The sequence below is a fragment of the Exophiala mesophila genome (assembly GCF_000836275.1).
Source record: "Exophiala mesophila strain CBS 40295 unplaced genomic scaffold supercont1.4, whole genome shotgun sequence".
Taxonomy (NCBI): Eukaryota; Fungi; Ascomycota; class Eurotiomycetes; order Chaetothyriales; family Herpotrichiellaceae; genus Exophiala; species Exophiala mesophila.
The window spans coordinates 3,392,553-3,413,992 of NW_015622507.1; the positions used below are offsets into that span (position 1 = coordinate 3,392,553).

Consider the following 21,440-nt stretch of genomic DNA (forward strand, 5'->3'; position numbering starts at 1 on the left):
GCCTGCGGAGTACTCCCGAAGGCTCGAGCCTCAGACTTTGTTAAGTTGGCTCCCGTAGTTCTCCAAGCAGGAACCCAAAAGCCGGAACATTCTTGACGGTCAACACAAGCGCAACTCGACGATTCAAAGGGCTAGTTAGGGACTCTCCATCTAGACTAGATCATGTAATCTGATCTCAGTATCACCCTTCAGACAGCGTTTTCGACAAGACCTTTGCCGTTTTGAAAACCGACTTTGCCTCGTCGCTTCCAGTAATTCAAAACACCATTGCCTGAAGTGCCTTCTTCATCACCATGGGCGATGCTGGTTCGACCGCGACCCAAACACCTGAGGTCAGAGATGTTGTCCCAGTGCTTGTCATCGGCGCCGGTCCCGCCGGGCTGTTAATGTCGCATATCTTGAATCGACAGGGAGGTAAGTAAAACATCCAGAGCTCAGATCCACTCCTTACGACCTGGACTTTGTTGACAACTATCTTGTAGTTAAATCGTTGATTGTGGAGAAGTATACCACACGACTCACTGCGCCCAAAGCGCATGCCATTGGCCCTCGATCTTTTGACATCCTCAAACAGTCTGGCATAGACATTCCCCGACTTAGAGCCGCCGGGACGAAGCGAGACGAGAGCCGATGGGTGTCATTGGTGACCAGTATGGCTGGCGCTGAGCTGCAGAAATACCCTTACGAACGCATGGATGTCGACGTTTTGGATGCAACCCCGGAAATGTTCCACAATATCTCCCAGCCTGTCACGGAAAGTCATATCGCTGAACAGCTACAAGGGGTCGTCGAGATCCGCAAAGGTCATCAATTCATTTCATGTGTCAATGACGATGAGGGAGTCACCACTGTTGTGAAGAACCGCAGCACAGGCGAGTACTATGCTGTTCGTTCGAAATACTTGATAGCCTGCGACGGTGCCAGAAGCATGGTGCGGGAGAACGTGGGCATTGAGAATCATCAAGAGAGCTCTATAGAGACTCTGATGACTATCGAATTGACTATCGATGTCCGTCCCATCGTGAACGACCGGAGACGAATGTTGTACATCCTGTTAAACCCCGACCTGAGTGGTTCTCTAATCGGTTACGATCTGGGATCCAAGATTGTCCTTACAACCAAGGTCAATCAAGCCGTTATGCCTATCGAAAAGTGGAATGTAGACTTCTGCAAGCAGTTGGTGGATGCAGCTCTAGGGACTTCTGTCCCTTACACCGTCGACAGCTTCCGCCCCTGGATTCTTGGGCGGAAGGTGGCAAAGGCCTACAGCAAGGGGCGTACCTTTCTTGCTGGTGATGCCGCTCACTCTTTCCCCCCGAGTGCAGGTATTGGCTTGAATACGGGTCTCGCCGACGTTCATAATCTGGCCCTGAAGATTGCAGCAGTCGAAAATGGGTGGGCGAAGCCGAGTACCTTGGAATCCTATGGCGCTGAACGACGTCCTGTTGCCGATGTCAATTCGCATCGCAGTTACTGCAACAGCCAGCGAATCCACAGCATGATCAGCCAGCTAGGCCTCACCGAAACCGACAAGACAAAGGCCCGGCGGCTCTTTGAACAGGCCTTAACTGATGTATCACAAAGAGAAAACCTACAAAAGGTCATGGACGAGTTGGCCAATAACTTTGACAACGTGAGTCATAAGCAACATCAAATCCATCGCCTATGTCCCCTATCTAATCATTCATTCAATAATCTAGCTCGAACTTCATATTGGCTTCGTCTATGGCGATCCTGTCTATCCGGAGAATCCATCGAACTACCTGCCAAAATATGTCCCTGGCGCCCGCCTTCCTCACCACTGGATTCGGGAGCTGAATGATGAGCTTATGAAGAATGTTGCTCCCGTAGATCTAACGCATATCAGTGAGCTTGCGGATGAAGAAAAGGCCCTACGACGATATTCTACGCTTGACCTATGTGCTCCCAGTGGGCTGACACTAATTGTCAACAATAGCAAGGGCCAGGAGGAACGGGTGAACGCGATCAAGGGCTTGTTCGCGTCTACGTTTACCCCCACCACCGCACCTCCCTTGGTGGCCGTCACTCTGGAAAAGGATTTCGAGCTTGTCTTTCCTGAAAAGGCCCAGGAATTCCTGCACAACTTCAAACTTGGCCCTGACCAACAAGGTGGTGTCTTGATACGACCTGATCAACATATCTTACTGGTTTTGGATGAAGGCACGACCGCTGAAAATGTCGTGAATGCTGTCAAGTGCTTTGTGGGAGACGAATAGGACTCAATGATTAATGAGCTTTGATTGGTAACGGGACGAGGAAACCACTTTGTCCGCGACAAAATTTCCAGGAAGGAGCCATCACTATTGGATCAATCTCAAGCGCTGTTGAGAGGCGGCCATCTGGTTAAACATAAACGAGGCTTTAGAACAATTATCATACATCTTAGTGGAGACCAGGCTCTCAATTATCTTTTTTCTCTGAGTTCCTCAAAATCAGATGGGCCAAGTACCTCAACCGAAGGTCTGATCATAATTGAAGCTAGGTAGTTATACCTATCGACCGTACAATACAGTAATTACACTTTCTCTCCACTAGCCAAGTGCCTGATCAACATCTTTAACAAAGAGCGGAGAGTTTTTGATTCGGACTCTCCACCCTTTCCGGGGTTTACTGAAACCCTTCTTGAAGGCCAACACCTTCTGCAGTCCCCCGGAGAATTCCCTTCAGGCTACCATGGTCTGAAAGGTAGTCATGCCTGCAGCCGCGGCCCGTGTAAGAGATCCACCAAGCCATTGTAGAGAGCATATATGTTGAGCTGGTCTTTTGTTCAGTCCTCCAGGGAAACCCCTACGCCGAGGTGTCAAACCATTAGCTCTACAGTACCTTCACAGTCGTCTGCACAAACGATGGCTTCGCCAAGCGCCTACTATATGCGCAATCAAGCCCTCAAGGCTGCAATGAGGTCCCCTAACCCACCACCGCTTGCTCCCACCAGGGAAGTAGTTGCGTCACACTGTCAGAATTTGGGAATTCCCGTCACATATGAGGAATTACCAGATTGCGAGGGGGCTGGAATCCACTGGATAGGAGATCGGTCACCAAAGACAGTTATGCTGTACATACATGGTACGAGTGCTAGAGCTTGCTTTCCCCTGATTCCAGCCTCTAAGCTGCAGAAAAGGCTGACGGTAACCATTCTTAAGGTGGGGGACTGCAATTGCCAGCTCTTCCAGGCCATGTAGAGTTCGCCGTCCAGACGCAGCGTCTAATGAATAGTGAAGGCAAGTCATTTGCGCTGGCGTTTCTCGAGTATGGTAAGTTTAGGCCCAAGATTGCCCAAAGATCATCCAAACGACATCTGATTTGGACTCACAGGACTCACACCACAACACAAATATCCTGTTCAGCAAATTCATGCCATCAATGCTGTGAACTATCTTTTGTCATCAGGTCGTGAGGCTTCAGAGGTGAGAAATCCCCGAAAAGCGAAGGCGAAGCTCTAGTGACCTCTCCAGCCATGGAATACTGATGTTGAAATACAAATAGATCGTCATTGCCGGAGATTCAGCCGGGGGAGCTTTGGCCATTTCCATCCTCGCAGCATCTCTTCATCAATTCCCTGGCGTTCCGTCTCTTGAATTGACTTCCCCTCTTAAAGGAGTGATTTTGATATGCCCGATGGTCACATTTTCCACGAGCGCTCCGTCGTATAAGCGCAATGCCGACAATGACTGGGTAATTCCGGAGGCAGGAGCCGCGTTCGTCGATGCTCTTGCTGCTCCTCCTGCTGGCAGCATGCTGTCTGAACCATTGAGGGGAGCTGCAAAAGACTGGGCAGGGGCTCCTGTCAAGTCCATCCTCTCGCTCGCAGGAGGCTACGAATGCTTCTTGGACGACATTGAAGCGTTTGTAAAAGTGTTGGAGGAAGCAGGATTGAATGTTAAAAAAGTCGTCTGTCCCGAGCAAGGTCACATCGAGTGTATTCTCGATGCCCAGACTAAGCTGGAGCCCCGTTCAATGACCACCGCTATTTGGGATTGGCTGAGGGAGACATTGTAGATGGTTCCAACTAGCTTGAGGAGACAGCTATAGATAAAACCATCTTTTGCTATTTTTTTTATGACATAGCTGTGACTGCATCTAGATATCTGAGAAGTAAATTGGGAGTCCAATTCGGGAGAAACCCTTGAGTTGTTACATCGTAGAAGCTCTAAATGTCAGGCCATAGTGAAGCAACTATATCCACACCAATCTTGAACTACAACGAGGTACTCACTCGTCGGTTTAGCACGAACTGGCCATTACTTTGCTGCGGGTTTTTCGCTACTCGAGATTGAGTTTTGACAGGGTTGTGCCCTTGGTGCTCCTAGAACTCAGTCATGATAACCTTTGCCTTATGCACTCATCCAGCCTCGTCGTACAGCCCCCTCTTCCTTCAGGCCGAATTGTAGTATCGCGGGTCTGTGTTCTCAGATGAGGGTGCGTTTCTCAAACGAGGACAAGTCTCCCACAAGTCGCACAGGCTAGACTAACTGCTATGTTAAAAATGATCAAAGCCGTGGTCTAGACTATATGCGACTGCGGCACAAAATGGAGCCAAACTTCTGGACCCCAGATCCCTGTCCGGCCATCCATCTCCCACACCGAAGCAGTGAAATAGTCGCGCAATTCAATGACGTTATGTTCTTTTCCGCTGGGGATCACTGATCTGAAGTGCCGTAACACGGCGGAGAGGTAATACTTAAGCTCCGTATACCCAAGGTTTTGACCCGGACAGCTGCGTGAGCCAGAGCCAAATGGAATCCAGTTCCGCTTCATGGCGTCAGTAGCGTCCATCCATCGAGATGGATCGAATCTTGTCGGGTCCGGATAAATATCTGGTCTCATGTGCTGATCCCACGCCGCAGTGGAAGCGATCACACCAGCGGGAACCTTTAAACCGTTCACCATGATGGGCGAAGGTAGATGTCGGTACAACGGACCTGGAACAATAGGCCACAATCTCATGGTTTCCATGACGACGCAATCGAGGTACTTGAGGCCAAGAGAGTTCTTCATGTTGATCTGGTTGGGATCTGGAAAAGCCTCGAAGAGCTCAGCTCGAAGTCGGTCTTGGACATGACTGTGACGAGCCAACAGCCAAAATGCGATGGTCGCCGTGTTAGATGTAGTCGACGACCCGGCCGCCATGGCCTCGACCATGTAGGCCGGGATATGGGAGTGGGGGACTCGTTGGGCCGGATCCTTTTCTCCCATAGACAACAGCATAGACAGGACGTCTCGAGAATGTGATTTTTTCTCACCAGCCTCCCATTTATCGAGGGCATTGCGAGCATAACTGTCAAGGTCGTACGCCTCTTCTCGCATCTTTTTCAGCTTCGAAGAACCAAAGGTTCGAATCCAAAGCTCAAACCCAGGGATGAACCCTTTCAGGCCCATAAACTTGCTAAAGCTGTGAAACTTTCTCACGAGCTCCGAATTTTGATCTCCCATATTCGAGAGGAGATGATGCTGCTCCCCCCAGAGAATGTCAGCGACAGTATCGAGGGTCAGAAGCCGAAGCCAAAGAATACCATCGAATGCTGACTGCTCTTGTTGGGCGCGCTCGTACAGGATTTGGCTGAAGCTGTTGATATGCGACTCCATCACATCGGCTAAACTTTCCAGGTTCCTGGCCTGGAAGCATTGGAGCAAGTTGGCTCTCGTGCGTAATGCGGCGCTGTGTTCGAGAGTGCCTAGGATCAATTCGATTCCTTTGTATCTGCCTGAGCCCTTGTAGAACGATGATTTAAGGGCATCACGATTGTAAATAGTCCTCATAGAGGCATCATCGTTGCAGTGGATTTGGTTCGGAGCAATCACGACAATGGGCCCATACTGGCAGAGGAGTTCGTGCGCATACTTGGACCGCCTCGCCCTCAAAGTCGCCAGATGGAGTGGAATAGGAGTAACCCGTGACCAGAATGGCCCAGGGATGTGGCGTACTGGTGAAAACAGGTACGCGTAGATGATCTGCAAGTTGGGCGTGACATTAGTGGTTGGTCTGACAAAACATCCCCCGGTCATCGGAGTGTCAGCCCAGGGATGCTATCACTTACCGAGCAAGAAAGGCTGAGGATGAGGAAGATCAGAGGCAAAGCCAAAGCCTGTACAGCCAATCTCCAGTCCATTTGGAGTCTAAAGATATGAGACGCCATCCGTGTCGATGCGGGTCATAAGGCTGGAGACCTTCGATAACTGAACAATGTAGGACATCAACACCTGTGCATAAGGGTTGGTAACATCTCCCGGCCTTCTGTACACTATAGAAGCCTTACCTTTAGCTACAGATAGATAGGCTTCCCCCTTAGCATCGTGGAAGCCCAAGTAACTCATTCACCTCAAGTATCTGACAAACAATTATTGTGGTGTTCAATCATGTTATATTGTATACCGGACAAAAACCCCACCAAATTCCCGTGAAGGGTCAGTTCCTGTTAGGCAACCAAAACCCCTGCGGTTTGCCTTTTCACGCTCCTGCTAGTAGCATGCGATATACTACTTACGATTTGGGCTTTGCGGACCTGGCTTTATTGGCCAGTTATATCCACATCAGAAAACTCCTTGCGAATTGGCTCGTGAAAGGAACTTAAGTCGTTTCTAGATGTTTACACGCGAGCCTGTAGCGGGTAAAGAATTATCGGGACAGCATCCAGGCTTAAAACTGCCGCTCTTGGAGACTTCCGACAGAGACTTCCGACAGCCACTTCCAACTACGAGATACGAGACTTTGTCGAATCAGGTGACCGCAACACTTTGAATTTGAATTCGTCATTTTGTGTACCAATGACAAGTTGATGAGTCGAGTTTGGGCATGATCAGAAAGCCTAAAGATGTCAGCTACGAAGTAGTGCGAACGAGCGTTTGCACTGGCAAACATATCTCGTCGTCGGGGATAAATAAGCCCCTGTCTAATTTCGCTCGCAAGAACAAGTCTGAGATTATGTCTTCCTTGGAGTTCAGGGTTCCTGGTGCGCAGCCTTTTTTGAAGTCTGCTATTTAGTGTGATTTAGATGTGCGAGAAGCAAACCGTGCAAGTGCATGGAATAGCATTAGTCAACTCAACGTCCTCTGGAAAATGACATTGCTCGTTGATTGAGTAGTATGAATCCCCGCGGATGGCCTCGGCCCCACTGAGACGAGCCTCGACCTTACGGATCCCCACCACCGGCATACATCTTCGGGATTCCTTGTTGACACTAGCAATGAGAGAGTTTCATCAGGAAGAATGGGAAACTCGGCGCCGGTCATACTTATTGTGAACGGTCACTACACAAGAAAATGACTCCAAGCTTATAAAATTTCTGTAAGCAACTGGATCAGCTGTCCTGCTCTGCACCGCCCTTTCGAAATCAAAGTATCGTATTAAAATGTCAGAAAAGAGAGGCATCTGGGTCGGCCCAGACAACACCCTATCCTTCAGGAGCTTCCAGGAGGAATATAAGCCCGTAGGAGGACAAGCACTGATCAAGGTCGAATTCTCGGGTGTCAATCCTGCCGACCTCAAGCATGGAATGCATTTTGGACTCAATGACAATATCTGTGGATATGAGGTTTGCGGTACTGTGATTGAGAGAGGACCTACTTCTGTGTTCCAGGTTGGGGATGTGATATTCGGCATGAATTCCACAAACAAGATCAAACCTCACTCCAATGGTGGGCACCAGAACTTCGCCATTGCTGAGGAGGGCCACATGTGGCTTCCTGTCCCTGACGGCTTGCCACACGCCGATGCAGCGGTATTGCCAACCATGGTCCGCACAGCAGCAGATGGCCTCTTCAATGTATTCAAGATTCCTTTCATTTCCTCTGATGGGCCAGCGACGGCTGATGGAACTGGAGCGATTGTTGTCTGGGGAGGCGCTAGCGCTGTCGGTGTTGCTACTATCCAGCTCGCCAAAGCAGCTGGTGTCTCTCCTATTTTTACCACAGCTTCGACCAAGAACCATGAGGCGCTGATTAAACTAGGGGCCACCAAATGCTTCGATTACCGCAATCCAACTGTGGTTGAGGAGATGCAAAGCGCTATTGACGAGTCGAAGATTCCCCTCAAGTACGTTCTTGATACTGTAGTCACTCGTGGTCCTGACTCGACAACGTCAAAGATTGAAGCCCTCAAGTCAACTCAGGAGGTCAAGTATGCAAGTGTGCTACCTGTATTTGGGAACCCGAATTGGACCATGGTCGTGGCAGCCCGAGCTTTCGATTTCCCCTCTCCAGGGGGCTTTGCTAAGGCTCAACCAGAGAGTGACGTGGTTCTTCAAGATGCAACTAAATGGGCGGCGCTGAACTACAACAAGGGCTTCGTGATTCCCAACATCAGAGTAATCACAAATGGTGATGCTGCCATTGAAGCTATCCAGTCGTCAGCGGATGGCAAGATCAGCTTTGAAAAATTAGCCCTGCAGCATCCACTCCAAGGGAACCCTATGAGCGTCTAAGCACGAATCCTGCGAGATGCGAACAACTCCCGATGCATTCCGCAGTGGCTAGGTTGACTCGCCACTGTTACAGTCTAAGTGAGAAACACCATACTGCAGACCCCAATCACGAATCGACGAAGCCAGGAAGGAATGAAAATTGCACGCTCATCATCGATTCAGTTCATTGAGTAACTGCCAGAACCCTCCCAAAGCTGGTAGCACATGCGGTTCTTCACCCTCGCATCGGGTCATTTGGTTCGGAATCCCAAGAACATTAAATAGATGAATGACTTGAGTGATTTGATGGTCATTAAACAAGGTCTTGAAGTCGCACTTGCTGTCGAATCGATGATGAATAAATGATCACCTAGGTAACTTTGTCTAGTCGAAAAACTCAGATGCTCAATTGGCAATTGCGATAATATTGGTGTACCATCGGAGAAAGGAGCCGTTCGTTGGGTCAGTCCATGCTAATGCTTCCATAGAATATTAGTGTCTGATCCGCACATCCGGACAGAGAGGGATATATGAATTCTGGCTGACCACCGTGAGATTCTGATCTTCAAGATCATTGAACACCCTGACCCAAGTCGTAGAACCCTCCCTCAGGTATAGCGGGGGACCGGGGCTCATGCCATTGAAAACGACTGAATACCTGTGCTGACAGTTGGTGGTAAGGTTAACCGCCGTGGCGACCAAGATGTAATCTGGACCCTGCCCAGGATCAGGCGCATTGGCGGTGACGCTGCTAAATATGCCAACAGGCTGAAAGAACCAGAGGCAGCAGCTTGACTAGCATCGTGGCAGAAGAGGATATGAATGCAATTTCAGCCGTGGGACAAGAAACCCCCAGAGACAGAAGGTACTTGTATACTTCACAGGCACCGATTTCCGACATGGGATCCTGATTTATACACCTCTCGTCCTGATACGCAAGAGAGGATCAGCACCAGGATCCTCAGGGCTTGTAAGATCAACGGTCACCATCAGCAGTATTCACGTGGTTTACATTCGTACAGCGTATTAAAAGACTTCTTGGGCGCCGTAGCCTTGCGTAAAAAGAACAAATAAATCTGCCGTAATATTATGCTCCACCGTATATCTAGTGCCAAGTCTCAAGGCCGCAATTCCAACCTCGATGACCATCCAAGTTTGAAGGTCGATATATGTCCAAGTCGATATCGCCCAACAGTACTCCCTCTCACCCATACCACCACTCTAGCTCGCTAGAGTCCGTGTTCCATCATGGCGGTCCAAGGAACGGAGCAGGTGATCGTTCGAGATCCAGCATTATTGTGCGCAAATGCCTTCACCGGTTCCAAACCAGAATATCTACTGACCATTCATTTGACAGCTACTGGATTCTCCTGCCCATCACAATTGTGATGATCCTCACTGGCGTCCTTCGACACTACGCCACAGTCCTCCTCGCCAGTCCCCCTAAACCACCCGCCACCCCCGCTGACGCACGCGAACGATCCGCCGTCGTCCGAGGGGCTACCTTACGGACCAACTTCCCCGTCCTTTCAGAATCCTCCTGCAATGCCCGGAAAGAATATCTCATCGACGGATACAAAAAGGGAACCTTCCTAAAAGGCGGGCCCGAATCCAAGGGCCAATCCGCGCCGAATCCCATGTCCGACCCGGCCGCAATGGAAGGCATGATGGGCATGATGAAGGGAAATATGGCCATGATGATCCCCCAAACACTCATCATGTCGTGGATCAATGCCTTTTTCGCCGGATTCGTCATTCTCAAGCTTCCATTCCCACTGACTATCCGCTTCAAATCCATGTTACAATCTGGTGTCATGACTCGAGATCTCGATGTGAGATGGGTGTCTAGTCTGTCGTGGTACTTTTTGTGTCTTTTTGGCCTTCAGAGTGTCTTTATCTTCATTCTTGGGAAAGAGAACTCGGCAAGTCAATTGTCTCAGCAAATGGCCCAAGCAAATCCTACGGCAAATGCGAATCCTTTTGGTCCCGGTCAGGATCCAGATAAGCTGTTTCAAGCTGAGGCTGAGAATCTCGAAGTGCTGGAACACTGGTCCGTCTTGGATGGTGCAGAGGATCGGTTGTTGAGGATATATGGTATTTGAGGCAGTCGGTGTGTTTTGTATACTCGCCTGATGGCGGTACTCATTCAATAATCAGGACCTGTGGGGATGGTGTCTGGCTGTCATCCTGCTCGATTCTCCTTTATCAGGGCAATGCTTTTTTTACATTGGTGAATCGATCCATGGCGGTCTCATGGGCAAATTTGTGGGTGGACGTGGAGAATGTCGCATCCTCTTCTCCCGGTCAATCTGCAATTTGCTCGATTGTGGTCGACGAGCTTACAGCAGAGACTCCACCACGACAGAGATCATTGATCATGGAGCGAGGTCGTCCCGGACATGACATTGGTCAAGGAGCCAGGCGTAATGGCGAACAGTGTGCCATGACGACACCTCCACGTCTGCAAGGAGCAGCTTCTCAGCTTCCGCCTCCTCGGGGTCCATGTATAGAAGGAATATAATGAAATAGAAGGTTAGCACAGACGGAGGCGACGCTACATATAGTGCTGCAAGGAAGACATATGATACCTTGTCCTTTGTTCACAAAAGCATACTTAAGTATCGTCCGTTCCTCTAGTCTTCGTTCCACACTTTCTGGCACTACGTCTGACTTACGGAAAGTGGAATGAAATCCAAATACTCCCTTCTCTATGTACCTCAGGTACTTAATCAAACAGCATGTCCACCATCTGGAGGATTTGATTGCTTGCAGAACTCGCTAAATTCGATCCCGATTCTAATCTACTTTGACGCCACGTTGTGCAATGATCTGAGTAAGAAAAGAGGAGCCCATTTCACAATGTCTTGTTCAAAGCATCGGCCAAAGCATCGACTTCTTTGTCTTTCTTTTGCGTCACGGGTTCGTTTTCTGCGAGGTCATCATCTTTGACGAGTTTCTCTCGGACTTGATCATCCTCGTCTTCATCTTCTCCTTCTCCTTCTCCTTCTTCCTCTTCTTCTTCGTCGCTGTCTTCACCTTCCAATTCATCAAGTTCATCAAGACCCCAATGATCGTCAGCGTCGTCCTCAGAACCTTTCTCGTCCTTTCGTTCGCCGAGTAATTCTGCGAGTGCTTCGATAGAGGGGTCTTCTTCTTCGAATTTATTGCCGTTGAGTTCAATACGACGCAGTTCTGGCAATCCATCCTTGACTGCCTGAAGGAGAGCTTTCACGCCCGCAGGGTTGATATCGTTGAATTGTAATCTCAGAACTTCGGCCTTAGGGTTCTTGCCCTTGGCTAGGGCTTCAAATACTTTGATCGATCCTCTGGCTCCTAGCAAATCGTCACCTACTCCAAGTTCTTTCAGCCCGGCCCAGCCAGGGACTGCGGCCGCGAGCGCCTGGGCTCCCTTCAGTGTGAAAGTATTGTCTTGGAGGTCAAAGACCTCAAGTTTCTCGCATTTGGCCAACCCGTGCGAGATGAGATGTGAGATTCCTTCCGGTCGGATACCATTCTGCGTCATCTTGACGCTCTTGATGCCGGATTTATGCGCCTCGTATGCTGTGGCCCAGGCGGCCATGGATCCATTCTCCAATCGATTGCGTCCGCACACAATACTCTCGAGATCCGGAACATCCTTGCCTTCTTTCCGGGCTTCAGCTTTGCGAGCGGCGAGTGTAGTGAGTGCCTCGGCGATGGATGTCCCTGCGATAGGACCCATGCCATTGTTATTGAGAATCAGGTGTTTCAGAGGCGTATGTTTTGAGAGGAAGTCCACCAAGGGGTCTTTGGTGTTGAGGCCAAAGGCATTGTCGCTAAGGTCTATCGTGTGGAGGTTAGGACATGACAGTAGCGCCGTGAGCAGTGATGAAAGTGCAGGTGGAATCTCTTCGAGGAGTCTAGATGTGAAGATATCGTGGAGGTCGGCGCTCTGGAGAGTGGTCTTTGAGGAGAGAATTGGTGCTAGTGCTTCGCATGCGGAAACTCCTAGAGTGTTTCCTGAGAGGTCAATGTGTGTTACGGTGGAGGATTCGATCAGAGGTTCGATATGCGACGATAGGTGTTCTTTGGTATCGAGTTTGAGGCCTTTGTTGGCGAGGGAAAAAGTGGTTGCCGCCATCGCTTGCTTGCACCGGACGGTTGGCTTAGATGGTTGCGGTCGGTCTTGTTGCCCCCGGTATTTTGGCTTTCCAGGTACGGTTGGGTTCCGAATAGATCTTGCCCGAGTCTCTGGGTATGGTACAAGGTCTTGGAGGGGCGGCGAATTATACGATTATGATTATGAGCACAACCACTACTCAAGGACTGCGGGCAATACCAAAACAAAAGGAGGATGCCCCTCCTAGGCTTGGCATCTACGGTGAAGTATGGTCAAAACAAACGGTGGGGCAGGAAGTCTCCTCTTGCAGTTTATCGTATTGCGTGAAAGGGGTAGCGTGTCATCGTCGCATATGGATATCGAACATGCTACTCGTGTCGTTGAAAGATAAGGTATGGTCCAAGTGTCAGATATCTGAGTGAAACAATGAATAGATTCTTAACGCGCGTTGGTATCTCACATTTCCTTGGGTCGGTCTGGTATAATTGGTCTCTCCTTGTTTGGAATGGTTTGTCACTCCTCTGATGACCAAACTCCCCTGTTCGCCATTCCTGAGTGCGCTTGCTCCGTGCTCAATTCCTACAATGAAACATTGCCTCGATTTCTGGCCGTGGCAATCGAAGTAAACGCACAAGGTTGTACTTGGGATTTTCTGCAGTGATCCCTCTGCTCATGATGCTCACAAACAAGTCCGCAGATTCTACAGCTCTATCAGACTCTCCTCCACTGCGATGGGTTTTGGCTGCTGTGCCGGTTGCTGATATGACTGGTTGTAGGCCGGGGCATGTTGCGGGGCCGGGGGGAATGCGTCTTGAGTGTAAGTTGGGTAGGAGTATTGTTGTGGTGGTGGCTGCTGTGACTGTGGTGGCTGCGATGCGTATTGTGATTGTGGTGGCTGCGAGTATGTACTTTGTTGGGGATGTTGTTGATATGGTTGAGAGTGTGGAGGCTGTTGCTGAGTCTCATAAGGGGTTTGGTTTGGTGCAGATTCCTGCCGTTGCTGATTATATGGCGTTGGCGTTTGTTGCGGGTCAGGAGGCTGGATAGCCGGATAAACCGATGGTTGTTGAGATGGCTGAGGTGGATATGCGGCCTGTTGAGGCGGAGCTTGATGATATTGCTGAGGTGAGGGTTCTGCTGGCTGATTATATTGACCTGCCTGTTGACTAGGCGGTTGAGCAAATTGTTGATAGGGTGAGGCTGGGGCATCCTGCTTCTGGCTCGAATATGAATATGATCGTTGCGGAGGGGGATAGGAGGTTTGTTGTGGTGGAGGAGGGTAGGACTCGACAGGCGCCGTATTAAAGTAATAGTTCTCTGCACCAGCAGGAGCCTGGCTCAAGGATGCGGGCGGACCACCAGCAAGCGAAGGATACATGCCCTGGGGTTGATGCATTGAAGGCGATGGAAGACCGTAGCCAGCATAAGCTGGATTCCTCTGGTTGTAGGTGTTGTTGAGACGTTCTTCCAGCATGCGATCATAATAACGGACGACGGTTGACAGCTTTGCATGCAAGTCCAGTAGGGCGTCATTTTTGGACATGGTCTCGCCGAGAGTTCTCGCCAATTTGGGTCTCAACTTGCCGATGCTCTCATAGAGCTCTTGAATCTGCGGCTCACGGAGGATTGTCCCAGGAGGTTGGTGCTGCAATCGATCGACCAAGGTGGAGAACAAGTTGATGTTTTCAGCTTCCACAATCGACAGCTCATAATCATTCTTGGGCATGACAAATGGTTGGGTGGAAGCAGAGCCATCGGTAGCTGATTTCTTCATAGACGCCGCATGTTTTTTAGCCTGTTCCTCAGCTTCCTTCAAAGAGAGGGCTATGGCAGCCTTCAAATCGGGGTCATCCTCCTCTTCATTTGAGATGCCGTTTGTCTTGACTGGATCCTTCTTCGGTTGGGACTGGGGAACATAACCTGAGCCTGAAGATCCCTTGGCCTCTTCTAGACTCATCTCGAGTGCCTTTTTCAGGTCTTGATCAAAACTGCTACTCTCGATGCGGGCACTGCGAGGCTGCATTGTGGACGGCTTTGATGCGAACGAGACACGACGGTCTGTACCCCCACTGCCAGCTTTTTTGTTCAACTTGTCGTAACATCCGTCATCGACGCGGACGGGCTGCATGATTCCTAGATGAGGAAGGGGAATGGATTTGGAAGAACATTGTTGATCGAAGACGTTGCCACAATTCCTGCAGTGATGTTTTCGATTTGTAAAGGTGAAGGCGGTCCTACACCGCATACAAACATCAGAGTCCGTCCATTCTGGCGGGGCACTGCTGTCGAGCATGCTTGTAGATAACTCAACCTTTGGGGGGAATTGGAATCCTTCTTTCTGCAGATTTTTGTAGACTTCGTTGATATAAGACAAGTCGTATCGACCTTGGGTGGCACTGGCCCAGGTCTGAATCAGATCGAGGATCTTCTGTTTGACGTCTTCGTTGACTGCAGCGGTGCCGTAGGCTTTGAGGAGAGAGACGAGATTGTCAAGGAATTCGCGAGAGGCGATCTCAGTCAAGAAGTGTGAACCGCCGTTCTTGACACAAGTATCAGTGAGTTTGAGAGCGGACAGCTGGACATTGGGATTCTTGTTGCCTATCCGCTTCTTCAGAGATCTCATGGCATCTTTAGGCTGCACTGTTTTGGAACGGATGAGATCGGAGATTTCGAGAGAGGTGGCAATATCCTCGAGACTGGAGGATGTTGCCTTTTCGATCTGCTCGTCGAGAGCAGTGGTGCCGGAGGTAAACCAGCCCGCCATGTTGAAGAAGGCAACGGCTAGGATCGTGAAACCACGGGTGGATGGTGAGGGGACGATGGATCTGACGCTTCCTTCAGAGGGCGACAGAAAGGGATGCACAATCAGGAGCTGATCAAAGTGTTCATCGAGGTCTCTGTGAGAATGAATTAATGCTTGTCAACAAGATCAAGACGATGGGTGATGATGTGGGAGAGTTGAATGTAGGTTCGATGTTTGATTGTATGCAAGATGCGCCTCACTGGGGGCTGGCGTAGTAAGTTGGTCCGTTGCCTGAAACATTGATATCATAGCACGCAGCATATGCCTAGGAACCACGGAACTTAGTCAGCCTTGCCACTCATGTTTCACCGTATGACAACATGTTAGTGATACGGCGCAACTGAGAGACGCTACGTGCTAGGCACCGCACCAGTCACGAGTAGCCTATATCATACTCATATCAGACCTTAGGTACCTATAGTCCCACCTACTAGGTATCGTTTTACCCGTGTCAATAGCTACCTAGGTAACTACTTCCCCGAATTACCCCCTAGACTCATGTAAGCCTCTTCTTGGGTTACTCCATCACTTTGAATGTCACTCGTTACGAGAGAGCAGCGTTGCATAACTCTATTTCTCCAAATCACAAATAGCTAGGTACCTAGGTAGCATGGATATAATACTCAACTGTCCGCACTTGAATGAACGCTTCAAGCCGAGTTCTAGTCTTCTTCCTTCTTAAGTAATGATATTCTAACAACATGACTACTAATCCAAATGCGTCCAAAATCCATCCCAATAACCTCTTGACCAGGGTCAAAGAGGGCCGCATCTGCACAGTCTGTCTACCTGAAACTCGAGGATACTACTCTTCCACATTGGAGTCACTAATGGTTGGAGTTCTTAGGCTTTCGGTATCAAAATTATCCCCACAGGAGAGATTGTCCATATAGCCAAAAGCGCAGGCTATGATTCTCTGTTCATTGACCTGGAGCATACTACTCTCACCTTGAAGGATGCCGGTCAACTCTGCATCACCGGATTGTCTGCAGGAGTTACCCCTTTCGTGAGGGTTCCTCACCAGTGTGGAAGTGGGTTCATCCAGAGAGTACTTGACGCTGGAGCAATGGGCGTAATTATCCCCCACATCCATGGGGTTGGTACGTTCATCACCAGCATCTCTTTTAACTGCAGATGCAGAGGTTGACATCTCTGAAGAGGACGCGAAACAGGTGATACAAACGTCAAAATATCCACCAATCGGCAAACGGTCCCTGACCGCGGGCTTACCTCAATTCAATTATATGCCCCTGTCTGCTACGGTGACTGCCCCTCAACTGAATGAGTCGGGCTCAACCGTCTTCCTGATGATTGAAACGGTTGATGCTTTGGAGGCGGTTGATGACATTGCAGCTTTGCCCGGTTGTGACGTCCTTCTAGTTGGCTCCAATGATCTTGCCACAGAGATTGGCATTACGGGTGACTTTGACCATCCCAAGTTCATGCAGTCTCTAGTAAAGGTGGCTGAAGCAGCTAGAAGGCACCAGAAGATCTTTGCAATAGCCGGTCTGTACCATCGACCAGACTTGATGGATAAAGTTGTGAATGACCTTGGTGCTAGGTGGGTGGTTGGAGGGCAGGATGTAGGGCTGCTCGTCAATGCTACTCGCCAGAACAATCAAGCCTTGAAAGCTATACAGAGAGTCTGAATATAATAAAACGAGGGAGGTGGTTTGGAAATAATTTCTTGAGGAATTAGTTGCAGGATAGGTCTGGCACTTGACCGTAGCGATATACGGTAGACCAATTCCCCATAGACACAAATGCGGGATGCCCACAGGACCGACTGTGGAACTGCGGACTGCGGATTGCGGCCTGCGGATCTTCCCAAGTCGTTCTTAACGGGGGTTCCTCTGCTGAGCATGCATGGCGCCACCATCGAGTCCTCCCTACCTAGGTAACATTGCTCTCTCCTACGACCCTCACCGCTGTCGTCAGCCTGTGGTATATCATCCTTGTCTGGGATTCGTATTGAGTTACTTTTAGCCGCAGTCCAGACAGACCTTACATCTGATGTCAGTTCTGTACCTCTAATTCACATTCAAACCCCCAACTCATTACTCGTACAGTCACACCCTACCCTCGAAACCAACTTCGACCTTGTACGTTTGTTCTCTGTTGGCTCCATTTAGCCGCCCGGACAGTCTTTGGACTTTACCAATACATCATTTGGTGGCCAAACTCCCCCGGAAGACGCTCAAGCGCCAAACCTCCCACGCCACGCAAGGAAGTCTCGTCGAAACTGCCTGGACCACCAGCAGACTCTTTGTCGGAGTCGTGTACGCCATGACATTTCGGTAATCAGGTCTTTCTATTGCCATGGCGGCATATGACACTTCTTCCTCCTTCCCTGGCCATTCTACCACCACAACCACCACCAGTCGAGGAGGATGGGCTGACCCCAGAGGGAATGGCATCACTCCTTCGCCCTCCTCCACACCAGGCTCTAGCTCCTCAGAAAGAGTGTATCCACACATCAAAGACATCGTTCGAGATGCGACCACAAGATCATCCTCCGATGATTCGCTAATTAAGTACCTATCTGAGGTAGAGAACTGCATCGTAACTGCCAGAACTTCCGCCGACTTTCGACGCCCTGATCTTGCCTACAAGAATTACCTGCGCGCTTATGAGATTGCCGTCAACTACATTCCGAAACACCGAGACTATGGTTTCATGTCAGACAATAACAGGAACTGGGCCCAAAAGTATAGGGTTGCTAGACACCAGTTGAACGACCTGGATGCGCAGATGCTTCAAGTCAAGGCCGCTATCGAGTCCAACAATGTCCTTCACGGAACACAACCGCAAGGCCAACAACCACTTCAGAGGAAGCCTGTCTACGCTTCCTCCTTTGGTGTTCCCGATGTTTCCGCTGCAACGAAAAATGGGCAGCCTCCTCCCACTGCCCCTCATGCTGATCAAAATCCATTGTCGCGGACTTCATCCGACTTGCCTCCGGCGCTGAGAATCGAACGTGCGCGCCCCTCGAGCAAACCCAAGCCAGAATCACTGCAAGGCCGACCCATTGGCGATGCCACTAGTGACTTGAGCCAGCGTTTTGCACGACTTAGATCTTCTGGACACGGTCATGACCATGCAGGATCTTTGTCAATGCCAGACCCCAGTGATTTCCAATCAAGCACGACTACTAATCCAAGGCCTCAATCATACCACCCTCAATCGCGTAATCTGTACAGCAGCCCCCCGAGTCAACGAGTTAATGGGCCACGAGACATGCCTACGACGCCAGAAGGCCCATCAGTTCCACCAAAAGTACCCCTCGCCACTTCAATGGCTATGCCCAAACCTCCAAGTCCTACATACAGTCCGATAAGCACGACCGCGGGAGCATTTCATACAAACAGTACCAGACTCTCCGCAGAAGGCGGTCGACCTCCTACCGAGAGGAAAAATACATATTACAATCAGTCAGCAACTTCATCCACAACATCAATCCATCTTCAGAAAACCCGTGACGATATTCTATCCCCTTATCGACCTACCACCCCCAACGGCGTCAACTCAGCCATCGTCACAAAGAGCAGTTCCAGCGAAATTCCCCACCGGACATCAGTTGACGCTCCAACTCTGCACGATTACATGAAACGATATAATGTATTGCTCGTCGATGTTAGAGAGCGTCTCATGTTCGACGATGGTCATATCATGTCCAGTTCTGTGATATGTATCGAGCCCATCTCGCTCAAAGAGGGTGTCTCCGCTGAAGAGCTGGAGGAAAGATTGGTTTTGGCTCCTGATACAGAGCAGGCTCTGTTCTCTCGACGAAACGAGTTCGACATCATCATTTATTACGATCAAGATACCACTGATGTGTCATACCTGAAAGGCCCGCCGACCATGACGAAAGCACCTGCCTTGCGAGCTCTTTACGATACCCTGTACGAATTCAATGACACAAAGCCACTGAAAGATGGCCGCCCCCCTGCCCTGTTGTCAGGTGGAATCGATGCCTGGGCCGATTACATGGGCGCTCAGTCGCTTGCACGATCCAGAACTGCAGCTATGTTAGGTACCACCCAGCAACGACGAGCCTTGGGACCAGGTCGGCCGGTTGCTCGACAAAGGCTGGTCAGCGCCAATACACGATATGACGTCCGGAATAGACGACTTCGAGACCATAAGTTCCTAGACGAGAGTGAACAAGAGGCGTGGCGGAAAAAGGCCATGCAAGAAGAAGTTGCCCCCACAGGCAAGCATGAAACAGGGAGCGACGAGGAGTCTCAAGCGGCAGATGAAGAGCCTCCTCCGCCATCGCCATTTGTACAGGACTACGAGACCTTTCTGCGCCGTTTCCCATCTATCCACCAGCAGCAATCCATGACAATGCCTGCACGAAGACCACTTCCATCCCATCCAGCAGCATATCTACCTTCAGCTGCTCCTGCCTTTCCACCAGTCCCTGCACGACCCCCGCCTGCCATTCCTCGACCAAGTTATTCCGGACAATCAGATATCAACGCTCCTCAGCCAGCTCTCGCCCGTGTTACCTCGGCTTCCCGACCTCCACTTTACTCGTCCGCTACGTTTTTGCGTAGCAAGAAGCTGCCTCGCACGGGATTGACCAATTTTGGGGTGACATGTTACATGAATTCAACCCTGCAGTGTCTTTCTGCCACGACTCCATTGTCTCAGTTCTTTTTTGACCGAGCATATGAAGGGTACGTACAGCAGAATTGGAAGGGGAGTAACGGCATCATGCCCAAGATCTATGCAAATGTGGTTCAGTCGGTATGGAACGATGATGTTGATGTAATCAAGCCTTCTACATTCCGCAATTTCTGCGGGCGGATGAATCGCGAGTGGGCCATAGACCGACAGCAAGATGCCAAAGAATTCTTCGATTTCCTTGTGGACTGTCTCCATGAAGATCTGAATGTTCATTGGGAAAATACCCCTCTTCGGCCGCTGACCACGGCCGAGGAAATGCAAAGGGAACGAATGGACATTGCACGAGCCAGCCCTATCGAATGGAAGCGATATGAGCATCGAGACTACAGCTATATGTCGTCATTGTTCGCAGGACAGCATGCGTCGAGACTGAGGTGTCTGACCTGCAAACGAACGTCAACGACCTATGAGGCATTCTACAGTATCAGTATCGAAATACCAAGAACAGGCACCGGCCACATTTACGACTGCTTGAACTCGTATTGTCGAGAAGAGAAGCTGTCAGAGCTATGGAGGTGTCCATACTGCAAGTGTGAACGAGAAGCTACCAAGCAGATCATCCTCACACGCCTACCACAATTCCTCGTCATCCACTTCAAACGCTTTGCAGCATCCAAGCACGAGAAGGCCAAGAAAATCCATACTCAAATTGAGTTCCCCCTTTACGGTCTGACCATGGACGACTTTGTCATTCCACGACCCCCACCGATTCCTAATCAGGATGGCAAGTTGGATTTGGCAACCACAGCCCCTTATAGCTACGATGCCTACGGAGTCTTGAGACATATAGGAAACAGTGGCGACGGAGGACATTATACCAGTCTTGTCAAGGACCAAGGACGAGGCTGTTGGCGCAAGTTTGATGATGAACGACATGTGGATTTCGATCCCACCAAGCTGAGCACGAGAGACCGACTACAGAACTCGGAGGCATATATTGTCTTCTACCAACGATCACAAGCGAGATAGCGAAATTAACAATCCCAACAAGTCTTTGTCAAATGAAGGAAATGATTTGGAAGCGGTCTTGTTGGTGAAGTCCCAGCAGCCGCGGATGCATCCCATCATGTGGGTTTTGATTTCTGACCGCAAGCGCAAGCGTGCAAGTAGAAGTTTGCCTTTTTTTTATGAAGCATTCACTAGTACATTATATGAGATGGGGAATTAAACTATTTATATATTCTGCCTGCATGATGCATCAAGTGAGGTTAAACGAAACTCGGTTTGCCATCCGGTACGCTTCGATGGCGTCCATCCCATACGTCGACGACAAGACTTTTGACACTTTTTGACTTCTTTTTGATACCCCTACTGCACATCAAATCCTATATTGCTTTTAAGTTGTTTTCATCTTTGACCGGTTCATCTTCGTCCGATCGGTCGGCACGCACAATGGCTTCCACCACAATGAAATACGGCTTGCTAT

The 21,440-nt window shown here is 49.8% G+C and overlaps 8 protein-coding genes across 8 annotated transcripts; 5 read left to right on the plus strand and 3 right to left on the minus strand.

Moving 5' to 3' along the window:
* Nucleotides 1-293: 293 nt before the first annotated feature.
* PV10_06320 (uncharacterized protein) lies at nucleotides 294-2,237 on the plus strand (the record flags this gene model as incomplete). Its single annotated transcript, XM_016371104.1, has 3 exons — nucleotides 294-414; nucleotides 483-1,633; nucleotides 1,701-2,237. 3 exons carry the CDS (start codon nucleotides 294-296, stop codon nucleotides 2,235-2,237), a joined length of 1,809 nt encoding a protein of 602 aa, XP_016223397.1.
* Nucleotides 2,238-2,867: 630 nt separating this feature from the next.
* Nucleotides 2,868-4,020, plus strand: PV10_06321 (uncharacterized protein; the record flags this gene model as incomplete). Its single annotated transcript, XM_016371105.1, has 4 exons — nucleotides 2,868-3,087; nucleotides 3,165-3,275; nucleotides 3,337-3,428; nucleotides 3,508-4,020. 4 exons carry the CDS (start codon nucleotides 2,868-2,870, stop codon nucleotides 4,018-4,020), a joined length of 936 nt encoding a protein of 311 aa, XP_016223398.1.
* Nucleotides 4,021-8,583: 4,563 nt separating this feature from the next.
* Nucleotides 8,584-9,408, minus strand: PV10_06322 (uncharacterized protein). Its single transcript, XM_016371106.1, has 2 exons — nucleotides 8,967-9,408; nucleotides 8,584-8,893 (listed from the first exon to the last, which is right to left on the minus strand). The coding sequence occupies exons 1-2, from the start codon at nucleotides 9,054-9,056 to the stop codon at nucleotides 8,672-8,674; spliced, it is 312 nt and encodes a 103-aa protein (XP_016223399.1). The 5' UTR covers nucleotides 9,057-9,408; the 3' UTR covers nucleotides 8,584-8,671.
* Nucleotides 9,409-9,580: 172 nt separating this feature from the next.
* PV10_06323 (uncharacterized protein) lies at nucleotides 9,581-11,057 on the plus strand. The gene is made up of 2 exons (XM_016371107.1): nucleotides 9,581-9,718; nucleotides 9,778-11,057. Exons 1-2 carry the CDS (start codon nucleotides 9,669-9,671, stop codon nucleotides 10,520-10,522), a joined length of 795 nt encoding a protein of 264 aa, XP_016223400.1. The 5' UTR covers nucleotides 9,581-9,668; the 3' UTR covers nucleotides 10,523-11,057.
* Nucleotides 11,044-12,691, minus strand: PV10_06324 (uncharacterized protein). The gene has a single exon (XM_016371108.1). The coding sequence runs from the start codon at nucleotides 12,538-12,540 to the stop codon at nucleotides 11,275-11,277; it is 1,266 nt and encodes a 421-aa protein (XP_016223401.1). The 5' UTR covers nucleotides 12,541-12,691; the 3' UTR covers nucleotides 11,044-11,274.
* Nucleotides 12,692-12,922: 231 nt separating this feature from the next.
* Nucleotides 12,923-15,487, minus strand: PV10_06325 (uncharacterized protein). Its single transcript, XM_016371109.1, has one exon. The coding sequence runs from the start codon at nucleotides 15,281-15,283 to the stop codon at nucleotides 13,220-13,222; it is 2,064 nt and encodes a 687-aa protein (XP_016223402.1). The 5' UTR covers nucleotides 15,284-15,487; the 3' UTR covers nucleotides 12,923-13,219.
* Nucleotides 15,488-15,958: 471 nt separating this feature from the next.
* Nucleotides 15,959-17,012, plus strand: PV10_06326 (uncharacterized protein). Its single transcript, XM_016371110.1, has 3 exons — nucleotides 15,959-16,101; nucleotides 16,170-16,422; nucleotides 16,481-17,012. Exons 1-3 carry the CDS (start codon nucleotides 16,024-16,026, stop codon nucleotides 16,969-16,971), a joined length of 822 nt encoding a protein of 273 aa, XP_016223403.1. The 5' UTR covers nucleotides 15,959-16,023; the 3' UTR covers nucleotides 16,972-17,012.
* Nucleotides 17,013-17,184: 172 nt separating this feature from the next.
* Nucleotides 17,185-21,199, plus strand: PV10_06327 (uncharacterized protein). The gene is made up of 2 exons (XM_016371111.1): nucleotides 17,185-17,337; nucleotides 17,392-21,199. Exon 2 carries the CDS (start codon nucleotides 17,642-17,644, stop codon nucleotides 20,981-20,983), a length of 3,342 nt encoding a protein of 1,113 aa, XP_016223404.1. The 5' UTR covers nucleotides 17,185-17,337; nucleotides 17,392-17,641; the 3' UTR covers nucleotides 20,984-21,199.
* Nucleotides 21,200-21,440: the final 241 nt, after the last annotated feature.

Coding starts and splice junctions, on each gene's coding strand:
- PV10_06325 (XM_016371109.1), bottom strand. CDS start 15,283: ATGGCGGGCTGGTTTACCTCCGGCACCACTGCTCTCGACGAGCAGATC.
- PV10_06327 (XM_016371111.1), top strand. CDS start 17,642: ATGGCGGCATATGACACTTCTTCCTCCTTCCCTGGCCATTCTACCACC.
- PV10_06322 (XM_016371106.1), bottom strand. CDS start 9,056: ATGAGCCCCGGTCCCCCGCTATACCTGAGGGAGGGTTCTACGACTTGG. Junction 8,894..8,966: donor AAGATCAGAATCTCACGGTG/GTCAGCCAGAAT, acceptor TGGAAGCATTAG/CATGGACTGACCCAACGAAC.
- PV10_06324 (XM_016371108.1), bottom strand. CDS start 12,540: ATGGCGGCAACCACTTTTTCCCTCGCCAACAAAGGCCTCAAACTCGAT.
- PV10_06323 (XM_016371107.1), top strand. CDS start 9,669: ATGGCGGTCCAAGGAACGGAGCAGGTGATCGTTCGAGATCCAGCATTA. Junction 9,719..9,777: donor GTTCGAGATCCAGCATTATT/GTGCGCAAATGC, acceptor TTCATTTGACAG/CTACTGGATTCTCCTGCCCA.
- PV10_06326 (XM_016371110.1), top strand. CDS start 16,024: ATGACTACTAATCCAAATGCGTCCAAAATCCATCCCAATAACCTCTTG. Junction 16,102..16,169: donor AAGAGGGCCGCATCTGCACA/GTCTGTCTACCT, acceptor TGGAGTTCTTAG/GCTTTCGGTATCAAAATTAT. Junction 16,423..16,480: donor CCCCCACATCCATGGGGTTG/GTACGTTCATCA, acceptor ACATCTCTGAAG/AGGACGCGAAACAGGTGATA.